The sequence below is a fragment of the Phalacrocorax carbo genome, chromosome 1, assembly GCF_963921805.1.
Source record: "Phalacrocorax carbo chromosome 1, bPhaCar2.1, whole genome shotgun sequence".
Taxonomy (NCBI): domain Eukaryota; kingdom Metazoa; phylum Chordata; class Aves; order Suliformes; family Phalacrocoracidae; genus Phalacrocorax; species Phalacrocorax carbo.
In genome coordinates, this window is record NC_087513.1 from 124,541,320 (window position 1) to 124,557,787 (window position 16,468).

The 16,468-nt window shown below is 39.2% G+C and overlaps 1 protein-coding gene across 1 annotated transcript in view; it reads right to left on the reverse strand.

Annotated features, from left to right (window-relative positions):
* Window positions 1–16,468, reverse strand: part of SYTL5 (synaptotagmin like 5) — a 65,523-nt gene that overhangs the window by 27,933 nt on the left and 21,122 nt on the right. Inside the window, exons 3-7 of the mRNA XM_064473396.1 lie at window positions 11,332–11,447; window positions 9,782–9,914; window positions 7,726–7,851; window positions 3,151–3,307; window positions 1,429–1,558 (exon numbers count right to left, since the gene is read on the reverse strand). Of these exons, the coding sequence (XP_064329466.1) occupies window positions 1,429–1,558; window positions 3,151–3,307; window positions 7,726–7,851; window positions 9,782–9,914; window positions 11,332–11,447 (662 nt within the window). The remainder of the gene's footprint in view (window positions 1–1,428; window positions 1,559–3,150; window positions 3,308–7,725; window positions 7,852–9,781; window positions 9,915–11,331; window positions 11,448–16,468) is intronic.

A 16,468-nucleotide genomic window follows, 5' to 3' on the forward strand; every position in this document is an offset into this window, starting at 1 on the left:
GAGATGGACACAGAAAATACTTCTGCCATTACTGGTGTTCCCTGTGCAGAGAGGAGGAGGAAGAAGTGAACAAGTCTCAAGACCTGCACAAGTTTGTTTCAGTCCTACAGGTCTCTCACCCCCTCTATAGCCATAAGACACATTCGATGTCTTGGAGGAAGATTTTCTTAGTCCTCCCCATATAAATCTTCTGTGTGACTCTTAATATATTGAGAAAGAAAGAGGGGAAGAGAATACTTTTAGATCCTGCAGGTAGGAATCTGGAAAGTTTTTAACTGTTCATCTTCTACCTGGGCTATAGCTAATGTGACAGGAAAGGTCACTCTCCTGAGCTTAATGTCTTTTGAGATCCTCCAACAAGGAGACAATGAAGAGGCTGAGGCCGTTCCCAGGTTGCCTGCAATTTTGGTCAGCGTCCATCTGCTTTGGTAACATGAGGCCAGTTCTTTTCTACTAGGAAACCCTTTATTTTATAAGGTAGCAGAAACGGGAGAATTTTCACTTCTGAAGAAGTACCTGTCTGTAACACCTCTGCCTGGAGTTGCACTGTACAATATTCTCAAAGAAACTCTGATGCTTTCAAGTTGAAAAATCTAAGGTGAAGAACGTTGTCTCCTTTGATTATCTCTGTGGGATACGCCAGCTAGGTTTCTGCTTTGGGCTAAATTCAGCTGAAATAAAGTGAGCCCTGCTGTGTTTCAAGAGAGAAACCTGTAAACCTGAACCCCCTCTGTTAGCCCTGTAAGAACCCGACCAAGTGCATGGGAGAAGCAGAGGAGTGCAGGGTGCTCTTGCCTCCTATTTCAGATAGGTAAAGGAGGATTTCCACCCACTGTTGCAAACTGGCTCCAACAGCACCTTCCTGTACAAGCCTCATTTACCTAACAGCCTTCAATGAAATGAGGTAAATTACAGCTTCCAGCTGAATCGACTGGTTCAGTGCATGACATATGAAAATGAAGTGACATGAAGTCTGTAAGGGTCTTATTCTCTGACAGCTCTTTGTTCCCCAAGTTTGCTTCTGGGCAAAGTGGGTGTGAAATGTAATGGCAGCAGCACAGTAGTATTTTATACAGCTTGCAGACTGGTAGTATTTTATACAGTCAACCACACAGCGAAAGATTTAACAATGTGCAATTATGAATGAAATCTTGTAACAATTCTAAGAGTATGTGTTTTACCTAATACTAACATTGTGCCAAGGTTACTGGGGTTAGGATTACCATTTTTTCAGATGTAAAACTTGTGAAGCGGTATAAACTTGGTTAGTAAAAGGGAAGAATTTTCAGAATAAATATGAACAAATTCATGAAACTTACATCTGATCTTTCAATGTGCTTTAAAAACCAAAGGAGCAGAGTCACAAGAATAGGAATAATCCTCTGATGATAAGAGCTGGCAAAAAGAAGAGAAAGACTTAATACTCACCTGATGACAAAGATACCTTAGAAACTGCAATGGAAGGTGTTCCAGATGCTTTCCTACAGTGCTTCTTTACTAAATCTTCAGGTACACTTTCACTTGCTGGAATAATCATGCCATTTTCTAAGCCAGCATCCTGCCCAATAAGAAAAATGCACATCCCATAAATACAAAAAGTGAGCTTATTCACTATCAGTCTACAAAAGCATAATTTCTATTATCTCCCAGAACTCCAAAGCTCCTTTAGCATCCAATCTATTACTGAATATATTTAGATTACAATCTAATCTGATTTTCTTAGCAAAGATGCAATTCACACATACGTCCTGAGTTTGCAACTGAAGAATCAGGCAATGCATGAAGAGTGAAAGGAGGTAAGGGGAACACTAGAATCTATAAAATTGAGCTTAGAATTTAAAAAAAAAAAAAAAAAAAAGGAAAGAAAAAAGGAAGAGACAAAACCTATTGTTTTTATACCAGCTTAATTATTTCAGTCAGGGTAAAACCAAATGGACTTGAACTAATTAAATTATGCCAGTATAACCCCTTAAATAAAGGTAATATGCTTGATGTCTTTATGGCTTTTTGCTTTCCTGTGGAGGAATAGCTAACAACATATAAATTCATCTAAATTAAATGGATTGGCTTTTTTCAACCAAGCCTAATGCACTTGAAATCAAGCCAGTCGGTGTGCCAACAAGAATATAAGTAAAATAACTATTAATTTATTTACAGCTCCCAAAACTTCCCTTCATATATACTAACTTATTTTTTATTAGGAAAGACAATATATTAGACCAAGCATTTGGAAGTTAAAAAAATTCGATGCATTCAGTAGGGCTCTTATCTCAAATGCTCATCTACTTTTTTCCAAACACTAATTGTACAAGGCATTACCTCTGACTATGAATTTCTCTTTTCTTGTACACTTAAGTCATGGCAACTTAGAATAACTTGCTAGTACAATCCTGATTTCTTGAGAAGAGTGACTGAAACAAATTCAGGATGGGTGTCTCAGTGCACAGCCAGGAGGAGCTGCCCAACAGGCAGGCTGTCTGGGAACGAAGAGAGCATCTGCTGCTGGCTAGATGAGCCACATCCTTCTGCTTATTACAAACTAGCCAAGGCAGCCAGCTCAGATGGGGTCACCTACAACCCAAGACGCCTAACAACAGGTAAGAGGAATCCCACCTTTCATTTTGATAAAGCATCTAGCACACATTTTGTGTTATGGAATAATTTATGCCGAGCCCAGTGTCCAAATCCAGAAAAACCTAAAATCAGTATGGCCTGATCTTCTGCAAGTGCTGACCTTGCAAAGTTTCCCTTAGAAGTCAGTGGGGGCGTGCTGGACTCTGCTTGCTGGAAAGTCACATCCTTAGTTTACAGGATTTACTCAAGGCCCTGAAGAGCCAAAAGTGCTTACTCCCATCCCTTGTGCTTCCCAGCTCAGAATCTGTAACTCATTATGTAACGCTGGACATGAACAGCAATTTTTAGTCAAAAGCAAAATGCCTGCCAAACAGAAAACCACATCATTGATAGAGCATGACAAATTCTGTTCTGGTAGAGATCTTCCCTGGTCCCAGCAGAATTAAAGAAGAAACAAAATCTCTGTCAGGCTTGTCCTTTCTGGGCTACAAATCGATCTAACAGGGCAGATACCAGCCAAGTTACCTTGTTCGGCGTCAGCTGTCTTTGGTGTCAGCTCTATATCACTGTACTTACCCTGCTATAATCTGCAGTCATGCTGTGCGTGCTGTGGGCCAGAGACCTCGGGAGAGAAGATATGGAAACATTGCCTCTGTTCACAGGGGCCACGGCCCCTTTCAGATGGCCTGCAGTGGTCTCTGCATCGCTGCTGTTCAGCGAAAGAGTGCTCCCTCTGGGATGGAGAGAAGAGTATTAAACCGTTATTGCTTTGAGCAAACCAAGGCAACCCATTTAGAAAACCATTGCAAGAAAACAGCCATGGTAACAGTTTCCTAGAATAACATTGCCCTGGATGAATTGTGTGTTCCACTGCAAGGATCGCAGGTTATGTCATGTTGGTCACATTAATTAATATGACATTAACATGATATGTTAATCCAGGTCACCTGGAAAGAAAAACACAGGCAAAAGGTGAATTACAATTACTTCATACATACAAGTATTTTCAACACTTTTACTAGAACTGCCAATAGCCCAAAGGGGCAGCTCTTGTCCAGGCTGCAGAAGCTGCATTCATCCATGTTCATGTCACACTGCATTCACATCCCAACAGTAGGCGCGACAACTCAGGTAACACTTCCTACCAGGCTGCTCCTTGGTTTAAAGAAAAAGTAGGCCAGAACTGTCGTGCCACCAACTTCTACAGCCAATATTAATGCCAGCCCTATCCCCAGAAAGTCTAAAATCCTTGACTATCTGCTCTGCTTCCTCTCCAGAAAAAGAACAAGTTGCCCACTGTCCTATTTATATGGCAATAATGATTCTTGACCCAAACTGGTCCTTCCTTTCAACCAGCTTGGAAAGCTAGAAAAGCCGGACAAGTCTTTTCACCAGGTTTCATATTAGTAAAAGTGACAAAAAAGCACCTGTGATCAGCATACCAGACCCAGTTGCTCTCTAATATCACAACAGGCAGAAATTTTTCCATGAGATTTTCCATTAGAAAATACAATTACTCCACATGAACATTGAGGGTTAGGAAGGGTAAACTGTTGAACTTTTTTGACCCTTTGAAACAATGAAAATTATTTAAAAATATATTTCAACAAATTTCCAATTGAAGTTTTCATTTGAAATTTGATTTGCTGTAAAAATACACGTTCTTGGCTGATCTACTCTTCTTCCTCCACAAACATCAGTTCAAACTTCATTTTTCTTCACAGTTCAGAGAAATCTCAAGAAGTTTTGCAGGACAGTAACAGTTCTGCATACATTCCTACTTACTACTACAAAAATTATTGATAAATAGGAACTGATGCAGGAATTGCACTCTTTTTTGTATGGAAAATACAGTGTCAGAGGACAACAGCAGTACAAATTTGCTGGAGAAACTTTTGGAACTTACAGTATATTTTCAGCCAAAATAGGCTTGGCTTAGTAAATATTTCAGATTTGCAGGCACCTTCATTATGCTGGACAACAGCTGAATTTCACCCTCACCTGGTTTAGGCTGTCATACCATGTTTAGAGTAACTGCAGTAAAAATCTTGTCTACCACAATGGAAAATTTTATTAGAACTACTGTTGAAGGGAGAAGAAATACCCTGGAACACAACAGCTCCGGTCTTACCACTACATTAAGCGGTGAGCACAGGCTCTGAATCCACATTGGTGGGGTTACTGAAAACAAGGAATACAAAAGAAAACCCCAAACACCAAGACTGCCTAAAAATGTTGTGCAATCATGGTTTTGTCTTTCAGTGAGCATATGGTAACCTTTTAACAATTAATATCCAATTTCATATATTGACAACAGTAGATAATGCATAATAAACATGCTGTTATGCATATGCACTTCACATACATGCACTGCTACTTTTTAATTTCATGAGCTAGTGATTAACAAATCCTACTAAATGTGCTTTGGTTTAATTTTAGTCCTGTTTACATAAAGATGTGTCTTTGGTGCTGCAAAGTCAGAAAAAAAAATCAAGGTTGCTGGCTTTCGTCTGTATTTTATCAAAGCTGTTAGACTTAGATGCGCACACTAACTTCCAAACCTGTCAGTGTATGGAAAGTAGCCAAAATGTTCAAAACCTGAGTTTTATTGCACGTCACACCACTTCTGATGTATTGTTGTGACTTTCTGTTACAAAAATGGTTGTTACAGACTTTTTTTCCTCACTGTGTGAACTAATGTAAATCAAGACAAATGTTCAGAAGTGATAATGGACTGGGATAAAAGATTTGAAAACACGTTACAATGGGTTCTGCAGGAGTCATCGGTTAGGCTGGGCACTTGCATATCAAACCTGCTAAACAGACCTCTCCTGTACTTTGCCCTTATTTCAGTCTGCTATTAGAGAGAGGTTCAACACATTTTATACACATATTAAGTAGACAACAAAAGAAAAATGTTATTGTAAGGTGACTATACCAGGCATTTCCATGTGGTAGACAAGATCTCAGTACTATGGGGTAGCATGCCTGTGTAGGTGAACCTGAAATTCCTATACTATTTCTCCCAGAAGTATCCTGATGCAGCCTCCCAGTTCGTTCAGCTGCAAAACCAGTAAACATTTTTGCTGGAGTTGAAATAAACCAGTTGAAGGTATGAGTTCATGGCTGGGACCCCCTGTTCTCAGCTCAGTACATCTTCTCTTAAACAGAAATGTTTAAAAAGAATAAAATTTCTCTCTGTTTCCCTGATGGTAGGTGAAATACTACCAGTTTTGGCAATGCAGCTAAAAAGATGAGAGCAATTACAAAAATCAGAAATATGCAGGCAAATCTAGGACAGCTACAGTGTCGCAAGATGTTGTTATATTCTTTTAATTTGAAACTCAAAACAGTTGTGGAGGGTAGCCTGGGAAGCTTTACCGTTATTTTTAATAATTACTACTCAGTTCTATAAATTAGCAATCAATGAACGAAAGCAAGCACCCTCAAGTATTTAACCATGCATGTAAAAGACAGGAATTTTCATCCCTCTACTAAAAATTATAAGCTGGTCCTCAATCCTTCCACAAAATAATATTTAGAAAGTGCCATATCTTCCACAGATGGTAAAATAATGCAGCCTCCCTACCAAAAGCATCTCCTGGCAACACAGCTGGGTTACTATGTACTTTGACACAGGACACTGATTTGGCCAGGTGAGGATCAGATGACAAGCAGAGAACGAAGTTGCCATTATGACTCAGTACCCCTAATTTAATAAATCCCGCACCCTGGATTTTGCCTCTGGGCAAAAGAAAGAAGTTGACGCTCTATGTGAAAATCAAGCAAGGCAATGCAACATAAAGGCTATTTTAATAGACTACTTCACTCTATCCTTCTAAGTCTGTGCACAGAGCTTATCAGGTGCCGAATTCTACCACCCAAACAAAATTATTTTGCTTCATTTATGGTTAACTGCACGATAACATTCTTGCAGTCTGGCACATCGGAACAGCTGCACCAATCTCTCACAAGCATCCCTTCGTCTTTATTCTGGTAAACTCTTAGAGAAAGCTACTCAATATTGCACAACCTTAGTGTTAAGCAGCACAGACACCAGATACATGAGTTTTTGTCTCTTAGATCCTCCACTCATCTCTATTCAATGAAAAGCAAAACAAATCCAGAAAAACAGTGAACACTACTTCTAGTCTCATAAAAGTCAGGTATGAATCGGGTTAGACACAGAAGGCCTAATTAGCTCAGTGAAAAAAACTTAGTGAACTGTGTATGGATTAAAGAAAAACTAGCTTTAAAGCTGATTTGGCTAGTAAGTACTGCAACATCCAGTGAAAAGAAATAAATCACATATCAACTTTCAAGAACATCATCACCATCAACTTTAGGCGTGTTGCAGAATATCCAGCAACTGGGATTTTGAATTGTAGGTAACAAAGGGAAATAAGTTCTTGCTTAAACAAGAAGGCCCATCTATGGGTGAATTAAACTTCATTATGTTTCTTTTACCTGAAATCCTGTGTTCCTGTATACCTACTTAGAGTCTTCCAGGAGCAGTCTTTTAGCGCTAGAAATTTCTATTGGATCTTACAGCAAATTATTATTATTTTTCAATCTAGATTGTAAAATTTCTAGGTGTGTGCACCTGAGCAAAGAATGTGGGTCTACATCCAGTATAGACTATGCAACTGCACAAGAAAAAAGTGAGCTATTTTTTGGCTTCATTTTGGAGGTGGGACACAAGATGACTGTTGCATCTGGCTTCAGAGGCATTAACAGAGATCCCTTAAGCCCAGAAGAATGATAAATAGAATTCTATTAGAAAGGACTGGGACAATAATCATGGGAAGAGAAGGGCAAACAGAGCCTTTGAAGAAGAAAATATAAATTATAATCCATTAACATGTCATTACCAAAGAAAAACTTTGGAACAAAGGGCCTCAGTTCTGTAACATGAGCACAGCTCGCCAGAAAACAAAAACCGACATACTGACAGCAATCACCAGCTGAACCCATGGAGAGAAAAGGAAGATGGATGGAGATAAATTTTAGGGATTTTTTTATCCTTTAACATAAGCTTTGCTTCTCAGATAGTATTAACGCTGAGCATTCAAAAACACAGTGCAACACAGAGGACTGGCACACACCCCAGGTTAATCCCGACATAAGCTGCGCCAGATTTCTGCTGCTCACCTCTCAGAGCAAGGGGTTGACTTGCCACTGTGCAGGCTTTGGGTTTCAGCTTCTGAGCCTGTGTTCCTTTTACCTTCATCTTTTGCATTTGTAATTTCTCCTTTGGTAACCAACCTCATTACCTTCCTGATGAAAACAGGGAATAAAATATTTTAAAAGTTGTAAGGTTTTTCCCAGGAAACAGCAGCCTGACTGAAATACCATGATGTGCGTGTTCTATTAACTTCATCTGTCTGACCTATGGACAACTCTTTATAGAAGGGTCAATAGAACACCAAATCTGGTTATCAAACTAATTCCTATGAACAGAAAAAAAAGCATCATATTTGCTATAAACTGCTTTTAAGGCACAAAACATTAAGACATCCCTCTGACTCAATATGGCCACTTCAAGCTTTGAAGCAGAAGTGCCTTTTGTGAAAACCCACCTCTATTTTATTTTTTTAAAATTTATAAACAGCAAAGTCTTTTTGACTAAGTATGTGTATTTTCCCCTAACAGATTACACTATATGTATTTTCTCTTTAAGATTTATTTGCAATTTCTACAATTATATGCATCGATGCCCCAACATGCTATTTTCCGAAAACGTGTCACCCCCTTACCCTGTAACTTGTGGCCTAATAAGACAGAAATGAAAGAAATGAAATAAAGTTTTGAAAAGTAATAGTATTCTTCATAGGTTAAAAACAACAATAGACTGTTAAGTTATCCCATGACACTAAGTGTCAGTAAGAGCTGACCCCAAAATGGCTTTGCTAAAACAAATCCACTCATGAGATATTTGAATGTAGAACCTGAGGGAGGAAGAAGGAGCAAGGAAGGAAGAGGAGTAATATTGAACTATTTCTAAGAGAGGCCACAAAATACACTAGGAAAAGCAAGCCTAATTCTTGTATGATTAAATTTCCTTTATGGGTAATGTCACCACCAGAAAACATTTTAGGCCATAAACTGAAAAAGGCTGAGCACCACTAAAAAAAACCACAAAAGACAATAATAAAAAACCCAATTGTTTCTCATAGGGCAATATGACTAATAGATTTGCACAAAGGATTTAAATGAAAAGAGGTCTAGGAAAGTAACTTCTAATGCACTCTTACTATAGCCGTCAATTAGCATGATTTAGAGCAACACCTAGGTCTTATTATAGTAGATTCCCTAAGCTGGTTTTTTCTTCATCTTCATTTGAGAAGCAAGAGGCATCTGATGCTCTTTTTCCCAATATTAGCGAGAGAGAAATTACTCATGTTAATTTCTTGAGTCACTGGAATAAGTAATTCCATACTCAGCTTTCTACAGCTTTTTTACTTCTGAGGAGAGCCATCTACCTACCCTGTATTTAGGATCCACAATAAAATGTGTTCTTCCAACAGAAAGTTTTCCAGCTACCAGCCCATGGAGCTCCAGCCATGCATGATATGAATGTTCATCTAATTTTTCTTCCCGTTCACCCAACAGCCTCGAGTTATGTCCAGACACCGCTTGTGCAACCATATATTCAATGCATCTCTCCATGTCCCCTGAGGGTAAGTGAGCGCTCCTCTGAGGGCATAGCCCAACTGGGGTTACACACATCACTGAGACTGCAAGACGATCAGCAACGCATCTGTTTATTCACAGTCACACGCACAAGAAAGGGGCACTGTTTGACTGCTAGACTGCATTTGCACAGCTGGAAGCTAACAGAAACTTGACTTGTGAGAGCAGAAGCAACCAGTTTACAAAAAAACCCTAGGCCCTCCAAATACTACTTTTTGCATTTGTTCTTCAGCAAACCTGCCTTTAGGGAAACTGTTACTTCCAAGTATAAACAAGAAAAATCCAGGAGTAAAACTGCTTTTTTTCTGCTACCTTTATAGCCGAAGAGTAATTACTGCTGCATTTCCTAGGAAACAGCGATCTACTTACACTAAATATGCCCTTAAATGAAGGCTGTTTCTAACCCTGGGAAGTTTGAGGCTGATGTGGAATGCTGGAGAAACTCAGAAGAAAATCCATCCGACCATATACAGCTGTTATCAGATTTATCAGTTTCCAAAAGAAAAGGCTTTACCCTATTTTTCTGGGTCTGCTGAAGACTGATTTATGCCCATTTGTGGAGGAGACTGTTACATCTGGCCTTTTTTCTTCATTCTCTTGGGGCTGATCTTTAAATGTTCTTCCTTCATCCTTACTGGAAACTGTATCTTCAGTGGAGGGGGAAAGAAAAAGAAAAAGAAAATAGAAGTGAATGTTTGCACAAAAAAGCCAGCACATGTCAAACAACCTACAAGGATAGATTTCCAATTTTTCAGTATTAAATAAAACCATTCTGTGATAAAATATCATTTAAAAAATCAAAACCTTCGGGCATTCTTTGGCTTTTCCATTTAATAAAAGAAAATAAAACTTTAAGTAGCTTGAAATTTTTCTCATTATCAACTCTTGTCTTGAACTACACTTCTGAGTTTATCACTGACAAAACATTTAATAACCAAAGGACCTGAAATATAATTTTTTGGTGTACAGTATTTTCTGTGTTAAATGAAAGAATATTTTCATAATTAAAGTGGTTTTCCAACTAGGAACAAGATTGGGGGGAAATGGCTTAAACATATTTTTTAATATATCTATCAAATAAAGTAACAAATCACAAAATACCCAATTTGACAGGCTGCATAACATGAAAACTGGAAAAAAAAAATTAGATACTTGCCAGTTTGACAGCTTCCAAAGCACAGTGGTATTGGCAAGATCAGCATTTTGCCAAGCAATATATTTGCACCAGGCATTTTTCCAATGGCAGTAAAGCGGTCCTTCTCCCTACAAACTGCCCATACCCATCACCTTCCTACTGAAAGCAATAAATGCTACATCTGAAAACAGACTACCTAAATAACAGCTTCTGTGTGCAGAGTGAAGTAGTTAAGTGAAGACAGAAGAATCAGCACTCAGGAAAAGCTGCTGTTTCTTAAACCAGTGGCCCTGTGGTACCACGCAAGGCGCCACAGCAACTCACAGACCTGGTCAAGACAGCCAGACTATTTATTACTGTACCTAAAAGGCCAAGTGCAGTTTATTGCAGATATCTGGGCAAAAGGAAAGCCAAGTGAGAACTGAGAAGTACCAAGGGGTCTGGATGTAGCCCATATTCCAGCACAGAGAACAGGAGTTAATGTTTATCTTTCCTATTCAGAGTTGAAAGAAGAAATAATTGAATACTGTTGACACACCACCATCACAAATGAGAGACGAAGTGAAAAAATGGCTGTGTTTAGATTTTTGCATACAGGCAAACTTCCTGGCAGAAACTGAGAATGACCTTTTAGAGTCTCTGCTGCTGGCTTTGCAGCTGAATACTGTCCACCTCTTTGGACAGTGGTATTTTAAGCAGCTCTCTATCTCCACAGAGATACTTCTTCATTCATCTATACCTTACCTTTCCTAAATATTAATCATTCACAAATCACTGCATAGTAATACCTAAATATGAAACTAAGATTAAAATACTGATCATACTTACACCTCCAACAGTACAGAACAAAACACAATACAAGTCAAACACTCTGGAAACAAGTTTTTAATATATTAAGCACAAGCAAATCTCTCTCTTGTGGTTCCTACCTGGGAATTTGCGTAGGATGGACTGTCTGACAACATCGGTTCCAAGAACATTTGATTGTTTGAAGCGCTTTGCTCTCTCTTCAAAAAACCATTCTCCTGTCACTATCCGTAGCTGTCTATATGAGGAAAATGAAAAAAGTCAAACACACGTGCACATTAACAAACTTGGCCAAACAAAGCTACTGCTCAAATCCTTAGGTCATCTTTCAACCATCATGCTCCCAAACTCTGGACAACACTTGCACAGTTCAAAATAAAGAGGAAAGACTGATTGCAAAGCTTGGGACAGTAGGACACACAGCAGAAAAATAATATCATCTTGCCTTGTGAACAAAAGTAATTCTCAGTACATGGAAATCTACTTGGCAAAAAAGTGTTTCAACCACTTTTACCTGATTTCCATAGAAAACATGTAACATTATATCCCCCTAGTCCTTTGGATAGTGAACCACTAAACCTCAGAGTTTTCAGTACCTCCAAAATGAGAAGAGATGTAGAAACAACAACAGTGGATAGAGGTGGGAGAAAAAAAAAACCACCAAAGCTCCTGCCAGCCAAGTCAGCAGTTCATGGACCCTAGCTGATTATATAAAGGTTGCTGCAAGCCTATATATATTTTTCATCTCTAAGATTATATGCTTCCAACTATGTGTAGTTTCTTCACATCGCAGTGCTGTTACAAATTAGCTATGTGTCCGAGGTTCAGAGCAATGAACTTTTGTCTCTGCTACTCTTCTGGATAATGCTGCTTTTTCTGGTTTCAAATTCTCTTACCTATACTAGCAACAAAGAATCCTGTACTGACATTGCTATTTTCTATAGGTATATTTGTATGCTGATTGTTAACCTTTTCCTGAATTAGTTTCCTTACGGTAAAGCGTCTCCATTTCTACTGCCTCACTACATACAGTTGATGGCAAAAAGCTGCTTATCGTGAATACTCAAATAAAAAGCAAATAAACAAATTAAAAAAGAAAAGAACAAAACCCAAAACAAAACAAAAAAAAACATCAAAAACTGATTTACCTCCAGACATGTTCCTGATTACTTTATGCTCAATAGGAAAACTTGTTTTCAAACATATACCAGAAAAGAAATCACCTAGTCTCTTAGGCATCAAAATGACTACAGATAGATTTAGAGCACTGATCAATATCTTCGCTACCAAATTACTTTTGAGTTATGCCTGAATGGAGAGCCTTACTTGGGAAAAGTACAGAATAGGATTCCTGCCATTGATAAAAAGACCCTAACATCATAAGGTCTTCCTAATCTATTAATGAATCATGCACCTGTGCATGAATCATTAAAAAAAAGGAACAAAATCATAATCCAAAACACACGCCCATAAGCGTAGAAATAGATTATTGCCTTATCTTGTTGTTGCAGACTCCTAGTGGCAAAACACCCTATAATTCACCATCACAATGAGTCAGTCATATGCAAGGCATGAAATAAAATCTCTACATTTCCACTCAGAAATTTTAAGTTAGACACAAACACTGGAAAGGACTCATTGCATTAGAAACTATTCATGGTCTGGCTAGTATGAAAAACAGTTTTTCTCTGAATGCGTATTTTCACAGTTCATTTACAGCACACACTTCTCTCTCCAGTTATTTTTACACCAAGGTTTACAACAAGTTTAATGCTTTATATCAAATCATAAACCTTTCAAGACCTTTGACTATGCCATCATAGTCCATTGCAATATAAATGGCATATTACATTGCAGTATGAACTACATGGTTCATTCACTGTTTTTTTTCCAGTTACTCCCATAAAACTCCACAAGTACCATTTTCCCCTTGGACAGAGATTTTATTAACCCCTAATATCTTACCAGAAATGTTTGACTTGATCAAGGTCAGACAGGGCACTCCCCGCCCCTTTATCCAGAAAAGTGCCTTCATCCTTCTCCAAGCTCAGGACAATCTGAAGGAAATGATGTGACCTACACACAGGATTTCAGCAGCATGGGAGGCTGCCCCACACAAAGCTACAGGCTTTTACAAGCAAAAACTTGTCATTATTTCCACACCCAACCCTGAACTGTGCCGCCCACGTGGACTGTCATGATTCACAGAGGGGCAGCCTCTCTGCACAGGGTCCCCAGAAAGCCTTCTACATTTGCTGGCCAGATGTGAAGAGTGATGAGGAAAAAAAACCTCTCTGCTGCCTCCAGCATCACAAGCGCCCAGGAGACTTCAGCCTGGGTGGAATGGTGACTGAGACTGGTGTGTCTGCTTATTTTACCATATATTAGTCTTATAAACTGATGTGGAGATTTAATCTTGCAGCAGCAGGACCAAGGCCTCAAGGAGGGTCATGGGGACTGGAGAGACCGAAGGAGCGGCAGCCAAGGGAAGGATGTTTGGGGCAGCTGTGGGAGGAGGCCAGGAAGGAATAGGATGGAGGGCTGCTGGGCTGTGCAAGGAAGGATCAGTGGGGGTGCTGTTGGTGGAGAGAGGAGGTCCTCCCCCAGCATCCATCCCCGGGAGAGGGCCTTCCTCTCCTCCACTCCACTGAGGTTCCGGTCACCCGCACCCTTAGAGCTGACCATCAGTCTCCCTCTCTCTGTCCCCACTCGTTCCCTGCCATCCCAACATCATCTCCTACTCCTCACTCTGGGAGCAAAGCAGCCTGCAAAAGGGGAAGGCCTGGGAGCGAGGCAGGAGTCCTGTGGAGAAGGACTTTCTCTCCTTCTTGCCATTCCCTTGTATTAGTAACCACTGACCCCATACCCATCTTCATCGCAGTCACATAAAGCTGTTCAGGGAAGAGATACGTTAATGTATTTGGGCAATAACAGTTGATCCCTCTATCTTCTAGCAAAGCATAAATAAGCAATCTACTTATCTGAGTAACCTCTCTCTGCAGGCTATAACCTGGCACCATTAAATAGCCCCTAATTACACAGCTGTCCCCCTCTTGCTTAGCCAAGGCAGTTTGAGGTCATCGCTGCATGCTCTGGCAAATGCAAACTGGACCCCCAAGGAAAGAGGAGGGTGCTAATGATCCCTTTTGCAGGCCTGAGCAGCCAAGGGAGTGCAACAGCTGCTACACCAATGGAGCCAAACCATATGCTGGTTCAGCTAACAATGATAAACTGAATTGCCCATCTTCTTCACCTGGCTGACCTTATTAAGCTGTAATAAGATCCACATTTTAAATTGAGGTGCCAAGTCAAAGTCCTTAAAGGGCTACTTTGGGGAGACCCACACCCATTCTGCTCTGAGTTCACCAAGAGAACCAGGACTGAGATAAAACGCAGAGAAGTCCCTCAACTGAGGCACAAAACACAGTAAATAAAGGGCGTATTGCCTTGTTTTAGTCAAGCACTTCACCCCTCTAGCCCATCCTCTTACCCACAGCAAGGGGGAAAAACCAACAGCCATCAACAACCGGCCATTGCGAAAATTGCATGGAACAACCCTAGAGGCCTCAACCTTCCCTTCAGACCTTCATCCTTATTATCATCAGTGCTGCTCAGTCTTGGAATCCTGACTTCACCTGGCAGTACTCTTTTGTGAAAATGTCCTCACCCAACAGATCACCTCTGCAAAAATATCACATTCTAATGAAATAAAGGGGAAAAAACCTGAGAACTGCAGCTTTGACTTTCTAGTGCACTAATATTGGATATATTTTTCATGTATACTGAAAGTTCACAGAGAGACTAGGGTTCATGTTATCTTAATCATTCATACATGTCAGGAGTACCTATTAAAACAATTTTTGCTCTACGCAGGAATAGAAATTAATTCAGAATAAATGATTGCCTAAGTCTTTGAATTGAAGTTTGAATTTCATAATTGCATTTAACATTCTGAATCAAAAATTGAAGAGCGAGACCTAAACAGTCTTATAATAATGTTATTTTCATGCATTTATAATTATGACAAAGGGAACCTGTCTTTCCTACTGAGACAGTGCATCTTTCTTCTGTTTCTGATACAGGACTTAAATGAACCCTTTCCGCGTAGATAATTGCTTCAGTGGGAAGAGAGATGAGGGCATTTACACAACAATACATCAAATCAGTGCTTGTAGGTTTGGTTTTTCTTGTTTTTAAAATGGGTTCAAGGTCCATACTGACTGTAAATCATGGTATGTGCATACATCTTCCTTACTTTCCTTTCTCAGTTAGCATGTAGCATACAAAGTAAAAAATACATGTTGTACTAAAACAGTGTTTAGACTGGCCTTCCAAGGTGTACAACAGATACTTGTGTCAGTAGCTTTAGAAAGAGAGAAAACAGTGTTATAAACTGTAACAGGAGCAATTTTTGCATGGTTGCTTTTTCCTATACTCAAAATGGCCAAGAAAATTTTAAAGAAAGTCATGTTCAAGCAGGTAGGTTTAGCACCAAATACTTTAGGTACCAGCTAAAGTCCTTATACATTAATTACTGATCCACCTACTCACATCATCATGTGAGAGGGAGTGTGTTACAGTTCTATTAAACAGATTAACTTCACTTACGCACTTACTTCTCAGTTTAAAAATGGAACATAACCTGCAGCCTATCCCTGTCAAAAACTCAGCTTGTTATTTTCCACTCATTTTTGCAAGACGCTTCATGGTTAAATGCCCAATTATAAAAATATAATTTAGGATGGAAAGTCCCAATTTTTAATTTTAATCATTTATTTGAGTGGAAAAAAACAACAACAACAACAAAAAAAACCACGCAAAGAAAACCCAAACGAACCATATTGGTAAAACAGTTTCACTATCCATTTGAACATCCAGCTTAACCCACGTCCACAGTAGAGGAGTGAAATTCAGTCTGGCTTCCTTTTCCTCTCCTGTTCCTCAAGTATTTTGCTTCCTCATGGGGATTAAAATTTGGGAAAAAATGGGCAAGACCAAAGGCTGGATAAAATGCAGCCTATTCATGAACATACCAAAACATACACACTCATTTTTGTATGTATTCAATTCCACAAAGTATTTTCTATAAAATAAATTAATTCCAGAGTAATTTCTAATATGCTGTGAGTCTATTAAATAGAAATTTTTGACCCTATTAAAAGAAGGCAAAACTCACTTAGAAGTTACTAAAATAAAAAGAAATTATAAGAAATCTGAAAAACATTTACATACTAAAACATCTGAAACACCTCTACTTTT